Genomic DNA, 19,046 nt, shown 5'->3' with positions numbered 1-19,046 from the left:
CATGTGACACTCCGTGCAAAACACTGGATAGCCCCCAACCCCCTGCTGGCATTCTGGCTTCATAATTCTTTTAAAATAAATAAATATAATCCCCCTTTTAAACCCTTGGTATTTATGTGGGTTTTGTTATCAAGTCAAATTATTTTACGGGAAAGACAAAGAGCCTAGGGCCTTGTCTTTCTGGCTCTTTTTGGGCTTCTTACAGCGCCCCTAGTCTAAGAGTCCCTAGGCTAAGAGCCACAGGCAAAGAGCCCTTTAGCTCACCCTTCGGCTCAAAAAGAAATTTAGCAACAGTTTCTGTTATCTCAAGGTTTGGATTATCAAGAAGAATAAGGATCTTTAGGCAATCACGATATTCTTCTAATTGAGCCAAAATAAAATTTAGAAATTTCAGTCGTAGTGCATGGTAGAAGGGGCACTGCAACAAGACATGGGAAATCATTTCGATATTATCATTTGTGCATGGACAACATCTGTCAGAAAAGGGCACAACCTGAAAGCGGCCAGATAATAAGGCTGAAGGTAATACATTGAATCTAGGCAAAGAGAGGGCTCTACGGAGTTTGGGGGTGTGAAGTTGGTACAAGTAAGAGGCAGGTTGGCCGACTTTAGGAGATATTCCAAAATACAGGGGTGAACAGGTTTTATTAGCAGCATTATACAGTGAATGTAGCTCAGAACAAAGTAGATTGGCTCTTATAATTGAAAAAGCCTCAGATTCGGAGGTAAGGAGTAAGGAATCTAAGGTGATATCCAGTGATTTAATTTTGGATTCTATCACATCACATTCTGCCACATCTTCTCCCATTTATTCAGTTCAATAGCATGCCCTATATTTCTGGCCCATGCAATCATTGAAACCTTTACAGTCTCATCCTGCATCTTGTAATCTAGCAAAAGAGAATAAAATTTACGAATTAGTTTATCCTCTGGGCCTAAAAATATTTTATCAAGTTCAGACATCCCTGAGCAAAAGCCTGTTTGTTTATCTTTCGTGTACCTGGAAACTAACTGATTTATTTCCCACCAGGATAAGTAGATCTCTTGTGATTGTAAAGTTTCCTGCGATTTAAGCGCATTATTTTAATGTAGAAATACTTCATAATTCAAAACGTGGGTATCAGTCATCAGATTGGGTAAAGAAGTGGTTGAAGGCTGTTCCTCTAATAGAAAATGTGTTTAAGATGTTTCACCGCTGGCATCTAACACCTGATAGATTGCCCCATTTTTATTCTGGCGTTAATAATAAATGCTGGAAATGTAAATCTCAGGTAGGCTCTTTCTATCATGCCTGGTGGACCTGCACTGCAGTTAAAAACATTGGAAGGAGATTCATTTGGTATTAATACAAGTAACTAACTTACAAATTCCGCTAGGCCTGGAAATATTTCTGTTAAATATATTACCCAAAAATTGGCAAAAGGATGAAAAGTATATGATCATTCACTTACTTACGGCGACCAGAATAGTATTGGCAATGTTTTGGAAGAATGAAGACATGCCTCTTGGATGGGATTTCATTTATAAAGCTATTGAAGTGGCTGAAATGGATAATTTAACCCAAAAACTTCGTGAAAATATGAATTCAGTTTTTCAAAAAGTATGGCCAAATCTGTATAAATGCTTAGAAATGAACATTAATTCATAGTAGATGTATATAACTATTTTTCAGTTTCCCATCTATAAGAAATTATGATGTAAGATGTAGGATTGGTTTTAAGGTTTATATGTTTCTCAGTTTCTGTTTATCAGTTTTGTTTCCAAAATAATAATAATAATAATTTAAAAATTTGGATTCTATATAGGTAATCCAGTTAGAGTCATTAAATTCCAGTAGAAGCTGATAGGTGTAACTAGAAGGGTCTGAATGGAAAAGAAGGCGAAGCCAATACTTAAATGTAATTAGCCATCCATGCTTGTACCTGCCACTACCTCCTGTGGCAGTTAATTCCAGGTGTTAATCACTCTTTGGGTGAAGAAATACTTCCTTTTATCCATTCTAACCCGTCTGCTCAGCAATTTCATGGAGTGCCCACGAGTTCTTGTATTGTGATAAAGGGAGAAAAGTACTTCTTTCTCTACCTGCTCTATCCCATTCCTAATCTTATAAACCTCTATCATGTCACCCCCTCAGATGTCATTTCTCCAAGCTAAAGAGCCACAAGCTCCTTAACCTTTCTTCATAGGGGAAGTGTTCCAACCCTTTTATCTTCTAGTTGCTTTTTTCTGCATTTTTTACAATGCTATAATATCCTTTTTGAGATGTGGTGACCAGAACTGCACACAGTATTTCAAAAGAGGTTGCATCATCGATTTATACACGGGCTGATTTATGATACTGGCTGACTTGTTCTCAGTTCCCTAATAATCCCCTGCATAGCGTTGTCCTTTTTTATTGTAGTCGCACACTGTCTCGACATTTTCAGTGAGTTATCTGCTATGACTCCAAGATCTCTCTCTTGGTCAGTCTCTGTCAGTTCAGACCCCATCAATGTGTATTTATACTTAGAATTTTTGGCCCCAATGCAGCTCACTTCAGACTTGGCCACACTGAACCCCATATGCCACATTAACACACACTCACCCATCCTTCAAAGATACCATTGGAGTACCTCAGTATCCTCTCTAGTTCTCACCACCCTGAACAATTTATTGGAATCCACAAATTTAGCCACTTCACTGCTTACTCCCAACTCCAAATCATTAGTGAATAAGTTAAAAAACATTGGACCCAGTACTGATCCCTGCGGTACCCCACTGCTTACCACCCTCCACTATGAACAATGCCCATTTATACTCTGTTTCCTATTATTGAGACAGTTTTTTATCCACAAGTGGACTTCTCTTTTTATCCCATGACTTACTTAGGAGCCTTTGATGAGGAACTTTATCAAAAGCTTTCTGAAGTCAAGGTAAACAACATCTATTGGGTACCCCTTGTCCACATGTTTGTTCACCCCCTCAAAGAACATTAACAAGTTAGTGGGACAAGATCTTCCCTTACGGAACCCATGCCAAGTCTTCCTCAATAGTTTTTGGTTCATCAATGTGCCTACTAATTCTTTCCTTAAGAATGGTTTCCACCAACTTACCTGGTATTGACATCAGACTGACCGGCCTGTAATTTCCCAGAACCCTTTTTAAAGATGGGAGTGACATTACCTACCTTCCAGCCCTCAGGAATGGAGGCAGATTTTAAAGAAAGATTACATATTTTTGTCAGGAGATCCACAAGTTCACATTTGAGTTATTTGAGAACTCTCGGATGTACGCCATCCGGGCCTGGTGATTTATCAGTTTTTAAGCTGTCTATCAGTTGTAGGACCTCCTCTCTCATCACCTCAATCTGACTCAGGTCTTTCAACACCCCTCCTGAAATCAGTGGTTCTGGAGTGGGCAAGCACTTCTCATCTTCCACAGTGAAGACAGAGGCAAAAAATGCATTCGGCTTCTCAGCCATTTCCCTATCGTCCTTCAGTAATGCTTTTACCCCTTGGTCATCCAAGGGCCCCACTGCCTCCCTGGCTGGTTTCCTGCTTCTAATGTATTTGAAGAAAGTTTTATTGTTGGTCTTTATGCTTTTGCAATATGCTCCTCATATTCCCTTTGCTGATCACAGAATTGCATTTTATTTACCACAGCCTGTGTTCCCTTTTATCAACCTCACTGAGGTTTACATCACTAGTCTCTTTGTACCTAAGCAGCACTCAGTTCAGTGGGTTCATGAGAAGAGAGCACACAAGTAAAGCAGACCCCTTTTTAAATATATAAAGGTTTCTTAAGGATAAATAAAATAAAACATCACTAAACAGCAAAGTTTCTGCAGCTCAGCAGCAGAAGAACAGGAGAGCTAACTGTTCTATCTAATACATGCAATACGTGGTATTGGATGGCACCTCTTTTGCAGTATAAGTATTCCAGCTGCACCCTAAGTTACTTTACAGAAAATTATTCATGATGCAGTGGGAAAATATCAAGACATACTAGCATGGCTTCAGTATAAATTTAGCCTGGCTTCCCTCTTGTCTATATGTGTATTCTACATTCTGCCTCCTAGGGTGAGGTGGTCCTAATGACCCAATCAAGGGTCCTCCTTGATAGAATTTTCCAGAGGCAGTCAGCACCCTCCTAATCCCCCTCCCTCCTAGCTACACAACTGGATCCAGGTTGTTATGATTAACCAATGGCCTTGAAAAAGATCAGAGTGCAGGGAGACTCTAATTGCAAACGCTGGAAGTCAGACCAGGCCACTTAATATTCAGGTAAACCCATGAGGAATCTAGGGTGCTTTACCTCACAGATCTATTCCCCTTATACTAATTGGAATTGTGGGCTTTGCTCTTGACCATGAGTTCATCCTTCCAGAAGAATTTTTACTCTTGAATGTCTTTCCTTCCCCATATAAGAATGATCATGTTCTCTCTGTCTCTGTGTGAACGAAGGCAGGAGTATAAGAGAGACTACGGTGGAGATAGACAATGGCCTTGCGTCTAAAGAAAGGCTGAGGATTTCCTCAAGAGGATCCCATGAGCATATTTCCTTCCCAAATGAGCTGGCTGAGAGTGAGTATCCTTCACAATTATGTCAAGGGAAAAGGCAAGGAAGTGCCATGGGGGATTTCTGATTCACTTCTGAGCAGTGTTTCATAGAATCATACAGCCCGCTGGGGAAGGAGGGAAGCCCTGAAATCTGGAGTCTTAGAAGGTCCTTGTGGGCAAGAGCTCAGTTGTGGCACTTGAGGAGATGAAGTATCCTTAAATACTAGATATTCTGTGGAAAGGTGGAGGGGTGGTTAAAATCTGCCAAATTGGACGAAGCCAAAGGGCCATCAATCCTTTTCTACTACAGTCACATAGATGTCTTTGGACCTTACGAGCCCTCCCAGGTGCTAACGGGACCTCTCTTTATTCTAGCAGAGGATGATCAGAGGAATGAAGGGGGCAAGGAACTTCATCAGCAAATGCCAGATAAAATTAAAAATGAAAGCTCGAAAGAAAATGTCATGAATCGAGGAGGACCGATGAGAAAGAAAGGCAATCATATGGTTAAGAAAAGAGATGTACATATTCGAAAGCACAGGATAATGAAGGCAAATAAATCCATTCAGTGTGAAAAGTACTTCAGAAACAGATCACAGCTCTTTGTACTCCAAAGAATACACACAGTCAAGAAACCTTTTGAATGCTCAGAGTGTGGAAAGAGATGTTGTGTGAGAGGGAATCTTAAATGGCATCAGAGAAACCACACGGGTGAGAAACCTTTTGAATATTCAGTGTGTGAAAAGAAATGCATTGTGAGTGAGAATCTTAAAAAGCATCCGACAACCCACACAAGGAACAAATCTTTCAGATGTTCAGTGTGCAGAAAGAGATTCAGTTCGAGTGGCAATCTTCAACTTAACCTAAGAACCCACACAAGTGAGAAACCTTTTGAATGCTCAGAGTGTGGAATGAGATTCAGTCAGAGCGGCAGTTTTCAACTGCATCAGAGAATCCACACAGGAGAGAGACCTTTTGAATGCTCAGACTATGGAAAGAGATTCAGTCACAGTGGCAATCTTCAACGACATCAAGCAACCCACACAGGGGTGAATCCTTTTGAATGCTCAGAGTGTGGAAAGAGATTCAGTCAGAGTGGCAGTCTTCAACAGCACCAAAGAACCCACACAGGAGAGAAACCTTTTGAATGCTCAGAGTGTGGAAAGAGATTCAGTCGAAGAGGTGATCTTCAACTACATCGAAGAACCCACACAGGGGAGAAACCTTTTGAATGCTCAGATTGTGGAAAGAGATTCAGTCAGAGTGGCAATCTTCAAGAGCATCAGAGAACCCACACAGGGGAGAAACCTTTTGAATGCTCCGAGTGTGGAAAGAGATTCAGTCGGATTGCCCATCTTCAACAGCATCAGAGAACCCACACAGGGGAGAAACCTTTTGAATGCTCAGAGTGTGGAAAGAGATTCAGTCAGAGTTGCAGTCTTCAACAGCACCAAAGAACCCACACAGGGGAGAAACCTTTTGAATGCTCAGAGTGTGGAAAGAGATTCAGTCAGTGTGGCAGTCTTCTAAAGCATCAAAGAACCCACACAGAGGAGAAAGCTTATCAATGCTCAGAGTGTGGAAAGAGATTCAGTAGGAGTGGCAATCTTCAGACGCACCAAAAATCCCACACAGGGGAGAAACCTTTTGAATGCACAGAGTGCGGAAAGAGATTCAGTGATAGTGGCACTCTTCAGAAGCACCAAAGATCCCACACAGGGGAGAAACCTTTTGAATGCTCAGAGTGTGGAAAGAGATTCAGTCACAATAGCAATCTTCAAGTGCATCAAAGAACGCACACTGGGAAGAAACCTTTTGAATGCTCAGAGTGTGGAAATAGATTCAGTCAGAGTGGCAGTCTTCAGAAGCACCAAAGAACTCACACAGGGGAAAAACCTTTTGAATGCTCAGAGTGTGGAAAGACATTCAGTCAGAGTGGCTCTCTTCTAAAGCATCAAAGGACCCACACGGGAGAGAAACCTTTTGAATGCTCAGAGTGTGGAAAGAGATTCAGTCAGAATAGCAATCTTCAAGTGCATCAAAGAACGCACATTGGGAAGAAACCTTACGAATGCTCAGAGTGTGGAAAGAGATTCAGTCAGAGTGGCAGTCTTCAACACCACCAAAGAACCCACACAGGGGAGAAACCTTTTGAATGCTCAGAGTGTGGAAAGAGATTCAGTCTGAGTGGCACTCTTCTGAAGCATCAAAGGACCCACACAGGAGAGAAACCTTTTGAATGTTCAGAGTGTGGAAAGAGATTCAGTCATAGTAGCTATCTTCAGCTGCACCAAAGAACCCACACAGGGGAGAAACCTTTTGAATGCTCAGAGTGTAGAAAGAGATTCAGTCAGAGTGGCAGTCTTCAACAGCACCGAAGAACCCACACAGGGGAGAAACCTTTTGAATGCTCTGAATGTGGAAAGAGATTCAGTGATAGTGGCACTCTTCAGATGCACCAAAGAACCCACACGGACTTCCGGTGATGCTAGAAGAAGATGGACGCCTAAATTCTGTGCTCCACCGATCTTCCCCTTATTTTAGCCAGGCACAGCGATCATACCAGTCTAGAAACCAACGAACACATGGGGGAAAACTACACAGAGGACATCCAACGAAACGTTAAAAAATCACAGATGGAGAAGCCTCCAGAAGGGCAACAGCAGCAATTTTCTACAAGGAGCACACAACCTTCAGAAAACATCAAAATGGCAGTGGGAGGGATTGGCGCCAAAAACGCGGCAAATCCAATTATGAAGGCTCAAATGACATTGGAGCTCTCTGCAGCCCTGCAAACTTTGGAGTCTACATTGCTTGATAAAATATCATCCCTGATTAAACCGTTACACAAACAATTAGAAGGCATTCAAAAAAATTTAGCAGAGACAAGGAATGTGGCTGAGGGAGCAATGCAAAATACTTTAGCGAATAGATCTGAAATACAACAAATACAAATTACAGAAGATGCACTAGCTGAAAGAACTTTAAGATTTGACATGTCCCAAAGGCAAAATAATCTGAAGCTACGAAGACTAGGAGAGAAAGTAGCTGAAAAAGAACACTTAATAACACATCTATCTGAATGGCTGCTTCAGCAAGTTGGAGTTGAAAAAGATGTTCCCCCAGTTCTCACTAAAGCATTTCGTCTTGGACCCCCTACCCTTCTAAAAACAAAGCACTTCAGAGATAGCCTCGTGACGGTTTTGGATCTACGTTATAAAACCAGGATTCTACAGATGGCGAGGAAAAAAGGAGGACTTTCTTACAAGAATGCTGTCACTGAAGTATATCCCGATCTCCCAAAGGAAGCTTTACAGAAAAGGAGGGAGCTTAAAATCATTACCAGTTGTCTCATGGATGCAGGAATTAAATACAATTGGACAACACCTCTTGTACTGCAATTCTCATACAAAGGAAGATCTCACAAAATCTACAATCCTGAAGACAGCATCAAACTTCTGCGGAAAATCGATCTAGATGTTCCGATGGACTGCACTAAAGGGACTCAAAAGTGGAGACACTTTTCCTCCCCTGAACTTCCACCTGATCACTGGCGAGTGGCGGGGACGAATTCGTGAGACATTTAGCCCTCTTTTTATTTCTTACAATATAAGGTTGCAGGGAGTAGTAGTTATATACTGTTAAGTTTAGACGGTTGCTAGCTAGTACATGTTGATGTTTGAGTTAATATGTTCGGCTTTTATACTAGAAAGAGGGAGTTTTTAACCTGAGGAGATGCTTGAATTCTATAAATGCTTCTGTACGCCACACTCTCTGCGGCTTTCCATGCCTATAAACTGTACATCTGCAGACTGTCTATTTGTGATTGCTAATGCTCAGAAAACTCATTGCCCCTCTATGAACTTTACTCCATTAGTTGATATTATTGATGGCCACAGATGTTATGCTCTGCACTTTAAAAGCTGCATCTACTAAGGGACAAAAGCAAAGCTGTGTTGTATTAATGTACTTAAATCATAGTGCCTGTACTTGATGCGGGGAAAGACGGCGAGGGAAGTGTCCAACAAGTTATAACTGGCTTGTTTAATGTAATTTTTATTCTGGTTCTACTAAAGATTTTCTAATGTTCATGCACTTTTATGATGCTGGGGGGAGGGAAGGTGGATTGTTTCGGGGTTCAAATAAGTCCTAGCTCATTTAAGGCTCTAGTGAAAAGGTAGCTGGGTTGGTCCTTCTAGAAGGCATCCTAGCCTCTCACACACACTCTTTTAGTGTGGGAGACATTAGAGTCCTTACAATAATTCTGTAGCTGATCTTGAAAATAATTAACTACTGAATCTACATTGATTGTTGTGGTTTTTTAAAATATACATATTAATTAATTAATTACACTTTATTGATTGTGTTAAGACTCACCAACCATTAATACTGCATTGACTGTTCTTTACAGTAACTTAATCTTGTTGTACACATATACTTTTCAAATTGACTTATTTCATTGTTTTTCTGAAACAATTTTCAACGACAATATTTTAGCAGCTTCGATTGAAGGAGAGATACGTGACTAGTAATAAATTTTTAGTAGAACACAACTAAACTTACCGTTATAAATCCAAGCACTAAATACTTTTCTACATTTCTTTGAGCATAAGAGAAAAGGGGCTGGTCAGGTACAAAACTAGGTTACAGTCTAACACAATTCTGGTTGTAAGAAACCTTAAGTCTTTGGTGCCATCTAGTGCAGGAAAGCTATAGATTACATTCATTGGAAGCATACAATACAACTCCTTCACCTAGGAAAATAGTTTAGTTTAAGGTACTAAAGGGTATTTCTCTAATAATTGTGACGGAATACAATGTATCGTAGATACTGAGGGCCAATAATCTGAGACAATTACTAGAACTATAGGGTTCACTGCCGCGGTTGAATACTTTACATATCATTTGCAGTAATTACATACTGTTATTCAGAGAGTAGCAAAATGGTTGTCAGCTCTAAAATTATTTCGGCAAATGTACGTGGTTTGAATAACAATATATTTTAAAAATTGTTCTTTCTACTATTCTGAAACAACACCCAGATGTGGTTCTTTTGTAGGAGACACACTTAAAAAAACTGGAAAACATAGTTTTTAAATCTGCTAAATTTCAATCTCATTATCTTTCATCAGGGACTTCAAAGTCATTCTTATAGCAAAAAAAGCACGCTTTACTTTCAAGGCCAAGAAGCAAGACTCAGAGGACAGGTACATTTTTATTAAAGGAACACTGGAGGAGCGTTTAGTCACTATAGTATCCATGTATGCACTGAATAATGGGCAATTGGGCTTTATTATGGAGACTAACAGAATTGTTGCAGTTCACAGAAGGTGACATTATTCTAGGTGGGGACCTCAACTTTATAGTAGACAATTCTATTGACAGATCACACCACAATCCCAGCAATAAAAAGACTAAAAAGAGATATACTAGATTGACTTCATTGTTCAAGGAACACAATCTATCTGACATTTGACGTATAATGCATCCGCCCGACAGGGACTATACCTACTTTTTGACAATGCACAATGTGCACACCAGAATTGATTTCATCTTAATCTCACCTAGCTTGTTAGATAGGGTAATTTCCACTTCTATTGTCCCGTCCCAATGGTCCGACCATGCATGGACAGAATGTACTATCATACAAACAGACCAAGTTAAAACAAAACAGCAATGGGCTCTCAATACATTTTTATTGAAAACTCCAGATTTTAGGAAAGAAATAGAACAGGAGATAAAACTGTTTTTCCAAGAAAATGACAAAGGTGAAGTAGCCCTGATCATGTGCTGGGATGCTATGAAGCCGGTGTTGAGAGACAGGATCATATCAAAAGCTTCTTTTCTTAAAAAACAAAAACAGGCAGAGAAAGATATTTTAGACAAAATCAAACAATTAGAACAACGTCACAAGGCAACGGGATCTTCACAGGTCTTAAAACAATTGAATTTAGAAAGGAAAGCACTCAGCATGCTAGAAGTCTCTAGAATTAAGAAACAACTTATTTTTACAAAGCAAAAGTACTCGGTTAAATCACCAAGATCACTGAACCTTTTAGCACACAGGGTCAAAGAGATCAAATTTTCAAAACAGATTACTGCCCTCAAGTCCAGAACAGGGGAAATAGCTATGAAAACCTCAGACATCTTAAAAGTGTTGGAGGAATACTACAAAGAATTATATAAATCAGTGCGTGTGAGCAATGACACATCTCACAGGCACATGGATGAGTTCCCTGTACATACCAGGTTGGAAGATAGGCATAGGTTGGTCATGGAAGACCCTATAACAGAGAAAGAGGTTTTAGAGAATATAAAGGAATTAAAACACAAAAAATCCCCAAGCCCAGATGGTTTCCAATACAAGTTCTACAAGGTATTTGTGACACAACTTGTTGGGCCAATGACAAAGGCATTTAACAATATCTTAGACACGGGCAACATTCCCCAATCTTGGAAACAAGCGATCACGGTAGTCATACCAAAAAAGGAAAGAGACCCGACAAGCCCTAAATCGTACCGCCCAATCTCATTATTAAATCAGGACATTAAATTTTTCACATCAATTTTAGCAAAAAGGTTTGTCATGACCCCACCCTGCCGCCTCTCTACCAATGCCCCGGCTTTGGGCTGCCTTAGAGACTCCGGGCTTAGTTTTCCTTATCAGGGTCGGTTCAACCAGCACATTCGGGAGTAAACTGTTAATAAATTTGGTAGCTTAAGTTATTAATACGGCCTGAGTTTCCTTCGAAGGCATAACGAATGGGTCAGTGACTATATCCAATTATAAAATATATTTTTATTACAAAAAAGCAAGTCAGTTAAAAGCATAAACATGTAAGGGGAAAAGAGATTGTGTATACAAGGACAAAAAAAAGGAACACAAAACTAACTCTCTAATCTAAATTACTTAACCTTGACTAAAACATCAATAGCAACAGCGAAATAGCTGGGCCTTGTACCTGGGAATAATCTTGCCTCCTTCCAACGTAGCTGACCAATGCACCCGGTCTCCGCTCGTCTTTCCAGGAAGGGTGATATAATCCTCCTGCATAGGTCCCAGGCTTCTTCCAGCACTCTTGAACTGATGCATGCAGTTCCAAGTATCCAGACACAGCCTCTGGCTATCTCTAGCTTCCTGTGTCTGCCTGCCTGCTAGCTACCTACTAAATAGTAGCCCAGCTGTCAAGTAATTACATTCCTAATTACTGGCTTACACGTGGCAATCTAGATCTCTAGCTGTCAAGATCTTGCTTTGTCATGCTGATGTTTGACATTTTACAGCTGTACTCAGTTGTAACTACTGCCAGGTGTTTAATTCAGGGTTACTTGTTCTGCTCACGTGGTCCTGCTAAGGCTTACTATCTATGCAGATATTATCCTAATAGGCTCATCACTTGACAAGGTTAAATACATTTATTCAAAATTACATTCACACAGATCAGGTGGGATTTATCCCTCATCGAGATCTCGCAGACAATACCCTGAAAAAGCTAGTTCTTCTCCAGCATAGTACTAAAATTAAACAACCCATGGCCCTTCTCTCACTGGACGGAGAGAAGGCCTTTGGTTCGGTGGAATTTCCATACCTCTTTGAAATACTTAAACATATGGGATTTGGCCCCAAATTGTTACAAACTATATAAGGCCTCTATGCAAACCCAACCACCAATATTAAGTCCAATGGCTCCCTATCGAATACCAAACATTTTAAAAGGGGAACGAGGCAGGGTTGCCCGCTGTCTCCACTATTGTTTGCTATGGCTGTGGAACCATTGGCACAAGCCATTAGGACAAATCAACAAATTGAAGGCATCCAAATTAAAGGAATCAAGTACAAAATTTCACTCTTTGCAGACGATCTGCTGCTTTACATCACAAACCCTCTAACATCCATAGCTGAACTAATGAGATTGTTAACATTCTTTGGAGAGGTTTCGGGATTGCACATTAATAATACCAAATCGCAAATATTAATCTATCTGACACTGAGAAATCCCTCCTCAGACAGCAATATCAATTCGAGTGGGTCACAGAAGACTTAATGTATCTGGGAATAAAGATACCATTAGACTTGTACAAACTTCTACAACATAATCACAACATGATTTATGCAGAGACACGCAGTACTTTTTCACAGTGGGAAAAGCTGAATCTCACATGGCTAGACAAATACAATTTGATAAAGTCGTTCATTTTGCCTAAATTTATATTTTTGTTTCAGACCATACCTATTGCCAGCAGCAGAAATTATTCCCATCCTACAGTCACTCCACTTTCTGCCGATCGGTTACAGGACTCAGCTTGAAGTATTGGCTACTAGGAATAAGGCCTGTCATGGAAATAAATACAATGAAGTCTAGAAAGAGGCTCTGGGAGAGTGCCAAGGCCTTGGACACTTAGCATCAATTTGCTGTGGCAACCTCAGCAGGGTATAGTGACACAGATCCCACCATTTTCTCCAGAGGAACTGATCTCTTCTACCTGAAGACCAGTTGTAATTTTGGGTGATCTCCAGCCCTCACCTGGAGATTTGCAAGAATTGTTACTCAGGAGGAAATGGCTGGTTTGGATGGTGGAGTCTATGGCATTGTACCTGTCTGAGGTCCAACCCTTCCTCAAACCTTGCCCTCTCTAGGCTCCACCTCTCAAATCCCCAGGAATTTCCCAACCTGGAGTTCACAACCCCATCTCCATCCCAGCTAACCATCAACCTACCATTATCTGCCCCTATAACTGCAGCCGACCTCTACCCTCCCTCCTGGAAATCTGTTGTAATTCTGAGTGATTGCCACCCCTCACCTGGAGATTGGCGACAATTGTTATCCTGGAATAAATGCTTTGGAGGGTGGAGTCTATGGCCATTGTACCTGTCTGAGGACCCACCCCTCCTCAAACCTCACCCTCTCTAGGCTCCACCCCTCGTATCTGCATGAATTTCCCAACCTGGAGTTGGCAACCCTATCTCCTTCCCAGCCAAGCATCAACCTGCCATTATCCACTGCTCTGGTTTCAGCTTTCCATCTTCTTCCCCCTCCCTCCTGGAGACCAGTTGTAATTCTGAGTGATCTCCACCCCTCACCTGGAGGTTGGCAACAGTGGGCGAGTGTGCCGCATGACGGAGTGAGCTCCCGTCTCTAGTTCCAGCTCCTGCCAACCTAGCAGTTCGAAAGCAAGAAATTGCAAGTAGATAAGTAGGTACCACTTCGGTGGGAAGGTAACAGCGTTCCGTGCGCCTTGGTGTTTAGTCAGGGCCGGATTTAGACTTGCTGAGGCCCTACGCTATACAAAACCCAGAGGCCCCCTACTGTTTTAAATTACATCAGCTGGTCTCAGAAAAAATTAAAATATATATGCCTTTTTAATATTTGAAAATATATTGTCTTTTAATTTTTATTAAAAAAATTATAAAGGATGGGTTTACAAAATCACAGAAATAATTACATAATTAAAGGGTTTTAAAATGACAAATAAGGCTCATAGAACAGAACGTTTTAAATTAAAATAGGAAAATAAAAGTAAATACTAGAAAATAAAAGATTACAAACGTTTTCTAAATAATGATTTTAAAAATTAATTCAAATTATTTAGGTATTAAAGATCAAAAAAATTAATTAATACGTTTTTGAGAGGGGAAAAAACTTCCTGACCAAGATCTCTTCTCTGCAATCAGCCAGAATTTATCAATCAACTCTACAACATGTCTTGACCCCAAGATTGCCCCCCCGCATACAGCCTTATAAAGCAAATCAGCCCCCCATCATATAAATTGTCATTCTAACACATTCCAGCAATAACAAGGCTACCCTACATCATACATACAATCAAGTGATCCAAAATCACCCACTCATCTTCTACAGCAAGATCTTCTAGCAGACCCTGCTCTGAAACACTGGCTCCTACACAGGGTAGCCAACCTCCAGGTGGAGCCTGAAGATCGCCAGGTATCACAACTGAACTCCAGACAACAGATTTCTCCTGCCTGGAGAAAATAACTGCTTTGGAAGGTGGACTTTATGGCATTTTGTTCAGCTGAGGTCTCTCCCCTCCCCAAACCCTGGCTTCCATAGACTCCTCCCCAAACCCTCCAGGAATCTCCCTATCTGGAGCTGGCTCATTGGCTGTCATGGGAGGGGCATCTCAGCAGGTATAAGGACCTAGAGTCCACCATGTTCTCCCTGGGGAACTGATCTCTGTCATCTGGAGAGCAGTTGTAATTCTGAGTGATCTCCAGCCCTCACCTGGAGATTGGCAACAATGGTTTCCCAGGAGGAAAAGTTGTCTTTCTCTTAAATGGGGACCAAAACAGCTTGCATCATTCTCTTCTCCCCCTTTTGACTTGCACAACAACCCTGTGAGGTAGACTAGACTGAAAGTCTGTGACTGGTCCAAAATCACCCACTCAGCTTCTACAACAGAAACCTGGTTCTAGCAGACTGTGCTTTGAAGCCTAGGGTAGCCAATCTCCAGATGGAGCCTGAAGATCAACAGGTATCACAACTGAACTCTAGGCAGCAGCTTTCTCCCCCCCCCCCCCCAAAAAAACAGGAGTGGTAGGGGGCCCATTGGAGAAAATAACTGCGTTGGAAGGTGGGCTTTATGGCATTCTGTTAAGCTGGGGCCTCTCTCCTCCCCAAACCCTCCAGGAATCTCCCTATCTGGAGCTGGCAACCCTAGCCAGGACTGGCCCCAATGAGTTCCTCACAAAGACCTGCGAAGGGTTTTCTTTTTCTCAACGAAGCTTTTACATTACATTACATTACATTACATTACATTACATTACATATCACATTTATATACCGCTCTTTCCCAAAGGCTCGGAGTGGTTTACAGAGCATTGTTAATTTCACCTGACTAGGGCCACAGTACAGGGGAGGGTGAGTGCCTACCGGGCACCTAAGCAGCCGAGCTCTTCTATGTTGTTCCTTCCGTGGAGGGATCTTCGGTCTCCAGGCCGTTTCTTGGTGAAGGTCTGATCTTTTTCGCAGCGACTCCTTCAGGCACGGTCCGTGCGGTGCGCGGCTGTGTGACGGCTGCAGCGGCTGGTCTTCGTCCTCATAGGCTCCGACCACGCTGCATCATCCCATCACTGCGCCCTTCAGGCCAATCACCATCCGGGTCGCTTGCTGCCTTTCGCCGTCAGCCGCCGCCATGTTCGCTGGATTGCTGGATCGCCATTCACCATCCATCGCTTGGTTCCCTACTGTGGCGAAACGGGCTCCAGTTTATACCTCAGCTGTTCACCTCCCACCCTCATCCTGTGGGCGTATCTCACTCTTTGAGTACGCTGCCACCACTCACTGAATGGTCACTGCCTTTTTAGAGGGACAGTGAGACCCCTCTGCCCGAATCTCCCTATTTGGAGATGGAATCCCCAATATTTGGGGGATCCCAGGAAAGTTGGCAACCCAAGGGTCTGGCCTTTTCTTGCTTCTCTGGGCTACCCCCTCCCTTTGGTATTTTGCAGAGCAGTGGAAACTCTGTGGTTAGAGCACAACACAGATTATTAGCCCAAATAAAAGAATATATTTAACTTTTTACACAATTATGGAGCACACATGCACTAAATAAAGAAGGCACAACTGTAGGAGTAAGCACACACCATGAACCAACAGGCCATAAATCAACAGGGGTTAAATGCAGTCCTCTTTTCCTGCACACAATACTCTCTGCCTCTGGAGGTTGTGGGCTCAGGATAGGATCTCTCCTTGGACTGGCCTCTGACTTTGCTTCAGCCTCTCTCTCTTGCCCAAGAGAGACTGGAAAACTTCCATTCATTGCCCAGTCCAGCCAACTATGAGGTGGCTGAATATCTGCTGCCTCCCAGGGACAAAGACTGCCTCCTCCCTGGATGGGCTGGAGTCTACATTGATGCCGCCCTACCCCTTGGGGCAGTCCCTGTTTTCCCGCACTTTTTGGCCTTGGGGCAGCTGGGAAATGTAGGCCAGTAGTTGAGGAAGTCCCATTCAACCCAGTGAGTGATACCGCTGCAGGCCCCTCTCTGGAACTACAGCTCAATTAAACCTTATGGGGGAACATTTTAAACACACAGACGGCAGCCATCTTACAGACACAGGTAACTGCCCTTTTGTTACACCTACCAACAGCCACTGAAGGAAAAGGTAGTTCCACACATGAGGCAAGCAGGAGAAGCGTCTTCGTCAAGAGAGAAAGCTGTTTGCCAGGATCCTACCAACAGCCACTAAGAGAAAAGTTAGTCCCACACAGGAGGCAAGCAGGAGTAGCGTCTTCGTCGAGAGAGAGCCATTTTCCAGTAATTCTGACAGGGCACAGTGGCTGAAGGACTGGGCAGAGAAGAGGAGCAGACCCAGCACCCGGCCACTGGCACGCGAGTACTCTTGAGTGGCAGCTGGGCGGGACTCAGGCAACGCAGCCAGTGGATAGGGAGACGTTCTGAGTGGCAGATCATTGAGCCAACTGATTTGGGAGTGTGTGGAATGTTCTGGAGAGTGCCACCACCAAACCACAATTATTATATAGGGAGATTACACAGAAAGCCCTTCATAGCCTTGGACCCGCCTATTTTCCAGACAGCCTCTTCCCCTCTGCGCTGCCACAACAGCTTCACTCATTGGAGTGAGGTCTTCTGCAGGTTCCAACATGCAAATAGGCAAAAATCAACAGCTGCCTATACCTGTGCCTTTTCTGCTGTGGCCCCGCCTTAAGGAATGGCCTACCTGAGGAAGTCAGGCCTGCACCCACTCTCCTGGCTTTGTGCAGACTAGGAAAAACTGTGCTAGTCAGATTTGTAATTCATGTCTTATTATCTCAGGCTTATGCTTTACTACAGTCCTATTTTTCGATTTCTGATTGGTTCAACAACCCTAATCCTATTGTGTTCTTTCTTGAATGCCCCCATCTTGTTGATTATATTGACTCACTTTGTGTCATCTGTCTTGAGCTCAAGGGAGAACACATTGCTGAACAAGTTCACAGTATAATGAATAAACAATGAAGATACTGCTTTAATTGTTGTATTGTTTCAACAGCTGAATGGCATCAAGAGACCAAAGTCTCAGCACAAGCAGGACAAATGCATTATCCAGAAGGGAACTGTTGATTGTGAGAGCTTGAAGTAGCCACCTTTGAAACTATGCACATATTGTTGAAAACCATGTACTGCAAACAAACAACTACAAACTGACGTTTGATAAAGACGCAAAGTCGAAACGGACAGTCAAGCCTGGGAAAGTTCGTCCTGCTTGTGCTGAGACTTTGGTCTCTTGATGCCATTCAGCTGTTGAAACAATACAACAATTAAAGCAGTATCTTCATTGTTTATTCATTATACTGTGAACTTGTTCAGCAATGTGTTTTTTGCATGTTTGATCTGAATTGCTGGGTCCTATTCACCCTTGTTGAGCTCAAGGGAGAACGGTGGACAAAAAATGGCAAAAGTAAATGAATAATGTCCGGCTGCAGCTCCTTATCTCCCCAAGCCCTGCCCTCTCCAGGGCTCAACCCCCAAATCTCCAGGAATTCCCCAACCCGGAATTGGCAACCCTGGCAGGCCTGGCCCCTATGAATCCTCCCTCAAAGGCCAAAACTTCCCTGAAAAGGACCCTGCCCCCCCTTTACTCCCAATGCTGTGGTTGCCTAGCAACTGCCACTGAGAGAATCCATTCCTTGAAGCCACAGGTTGTCATGGGTGTGTGGAGGGGGGAGGCGCAACAGAAGAGCCACGTGCTAATGGGAGCCTCTCCTGGCTGCACCACACAGGATAGCCACAGGAGGACACAGAAACACGTGGCTGCCTACTCTCGCTCCCTCCATTCGGAAGCAAACCCTTCCCACCCCACCCCCGGCAAAGATCCTCCCCCTTCTAGCTCGGGACGGGGCGGTTTTAACCCTTCCAGGGCCGCAGACGCAGGGAAAAGGGCTTCCTGCTCTGCCCGTGGAGAAAAGCAGCGCCCGGAGCCCGCCGCGGGACTGGACTGCAGCCGGGCGGCCTTCAGCGGCGCCTCACGAGGCAGGACTCCTGCAGACACACCGGGAGAGAAGCTGCCCGTCCGCCCCGGGCGGGGACTCCCCACTTTCCCCTTCGGTCCCTGCTGGGGCTGCGAGCGGAGAGAGTCTGTTCCAGCTTCTTCAGCCTCCTTTTCCAACCCCCCCGTGCAGCAGAGCAACTCCCATTGAGCAGCCCCACTGAGCCGCACGGGGCGTGGTGGAAAGGAGGACGCAGTTTGCATTTGTCTGCAGCACTGCAAGGGTTAAGCCCGCGGAGGCCTTTGCTAGAGAGGCCGAGCGAGGAGGGGGGGGGTCCGGAAGAGAGGAGGGGCTCTTTTGCGCCTCGTGTGTGCGGGCCGCGCATGCGTGTCCGGGGAGGGGGCTTTGCCTCTGCACCGGGAGGGAGAACGGAGGTGGGGTGGGGGTTGCTCCGGAGAAGCAGCAGCAGCAGCCTGGAGAAGCGGTGCAGCCGGACCCACCCCGGGACGGTTTCCTTGGAAGTAAGTCATGCACAGGTTTGGGGGAGGGGATTAACTGCTC

General features: G+C 43.4%; 1 protein-coding gene across 1 annotated transcript in view; it reads left to right on the top strand.

Moving 5' to 3' along the window:
- The window catches only part of LOC107109176 (zinc finger protein 658B-like), a gene marked incomplete at both ends in the record, with an annotated part of 50,385 nt that overhangs the window by 27,485 nt on the left and 3,854 nt on the right, over positions 1-19,046 (top strand). Inside the window, 3 exons of the mRNA XM_015409746.1 lie at positions 3,736-3,742; positions 5,635-7,020; positions 9,671-9,745. Coding sequence (XP_015265232.1) covers positions 3,736-3,742; positions 5,635-7,020; positions 9,671-9,745 — 1,468 coding nt within the window. The remainder of the gene's footprint in view (positions 1-3,735; positions 3,743-5,634; positions 7,021-9,670; positions 9,746-19,046) is intronic.

This window comes from Gekko japonicus, unplaced genomic scaffold, assembly GCF_001447785.1.
Source record: "Gekko japonicus isolate JY-2015 unplaced genomic scaffold, Gekko_japonicus_V1.1 scaffold5403, whole genome shotgun sequence".
NCBI classification, from domain to species: Eukaryota; Metazoa; Chordata; class Lepidosauria; order Squamata; family Gekkonidae; genus Gekko; species Gekko japonicus.
Note: the sequence above shows the minus strand (reverse complement) of the source record. Positions and strands in the feature narration are given on the sequence as shown.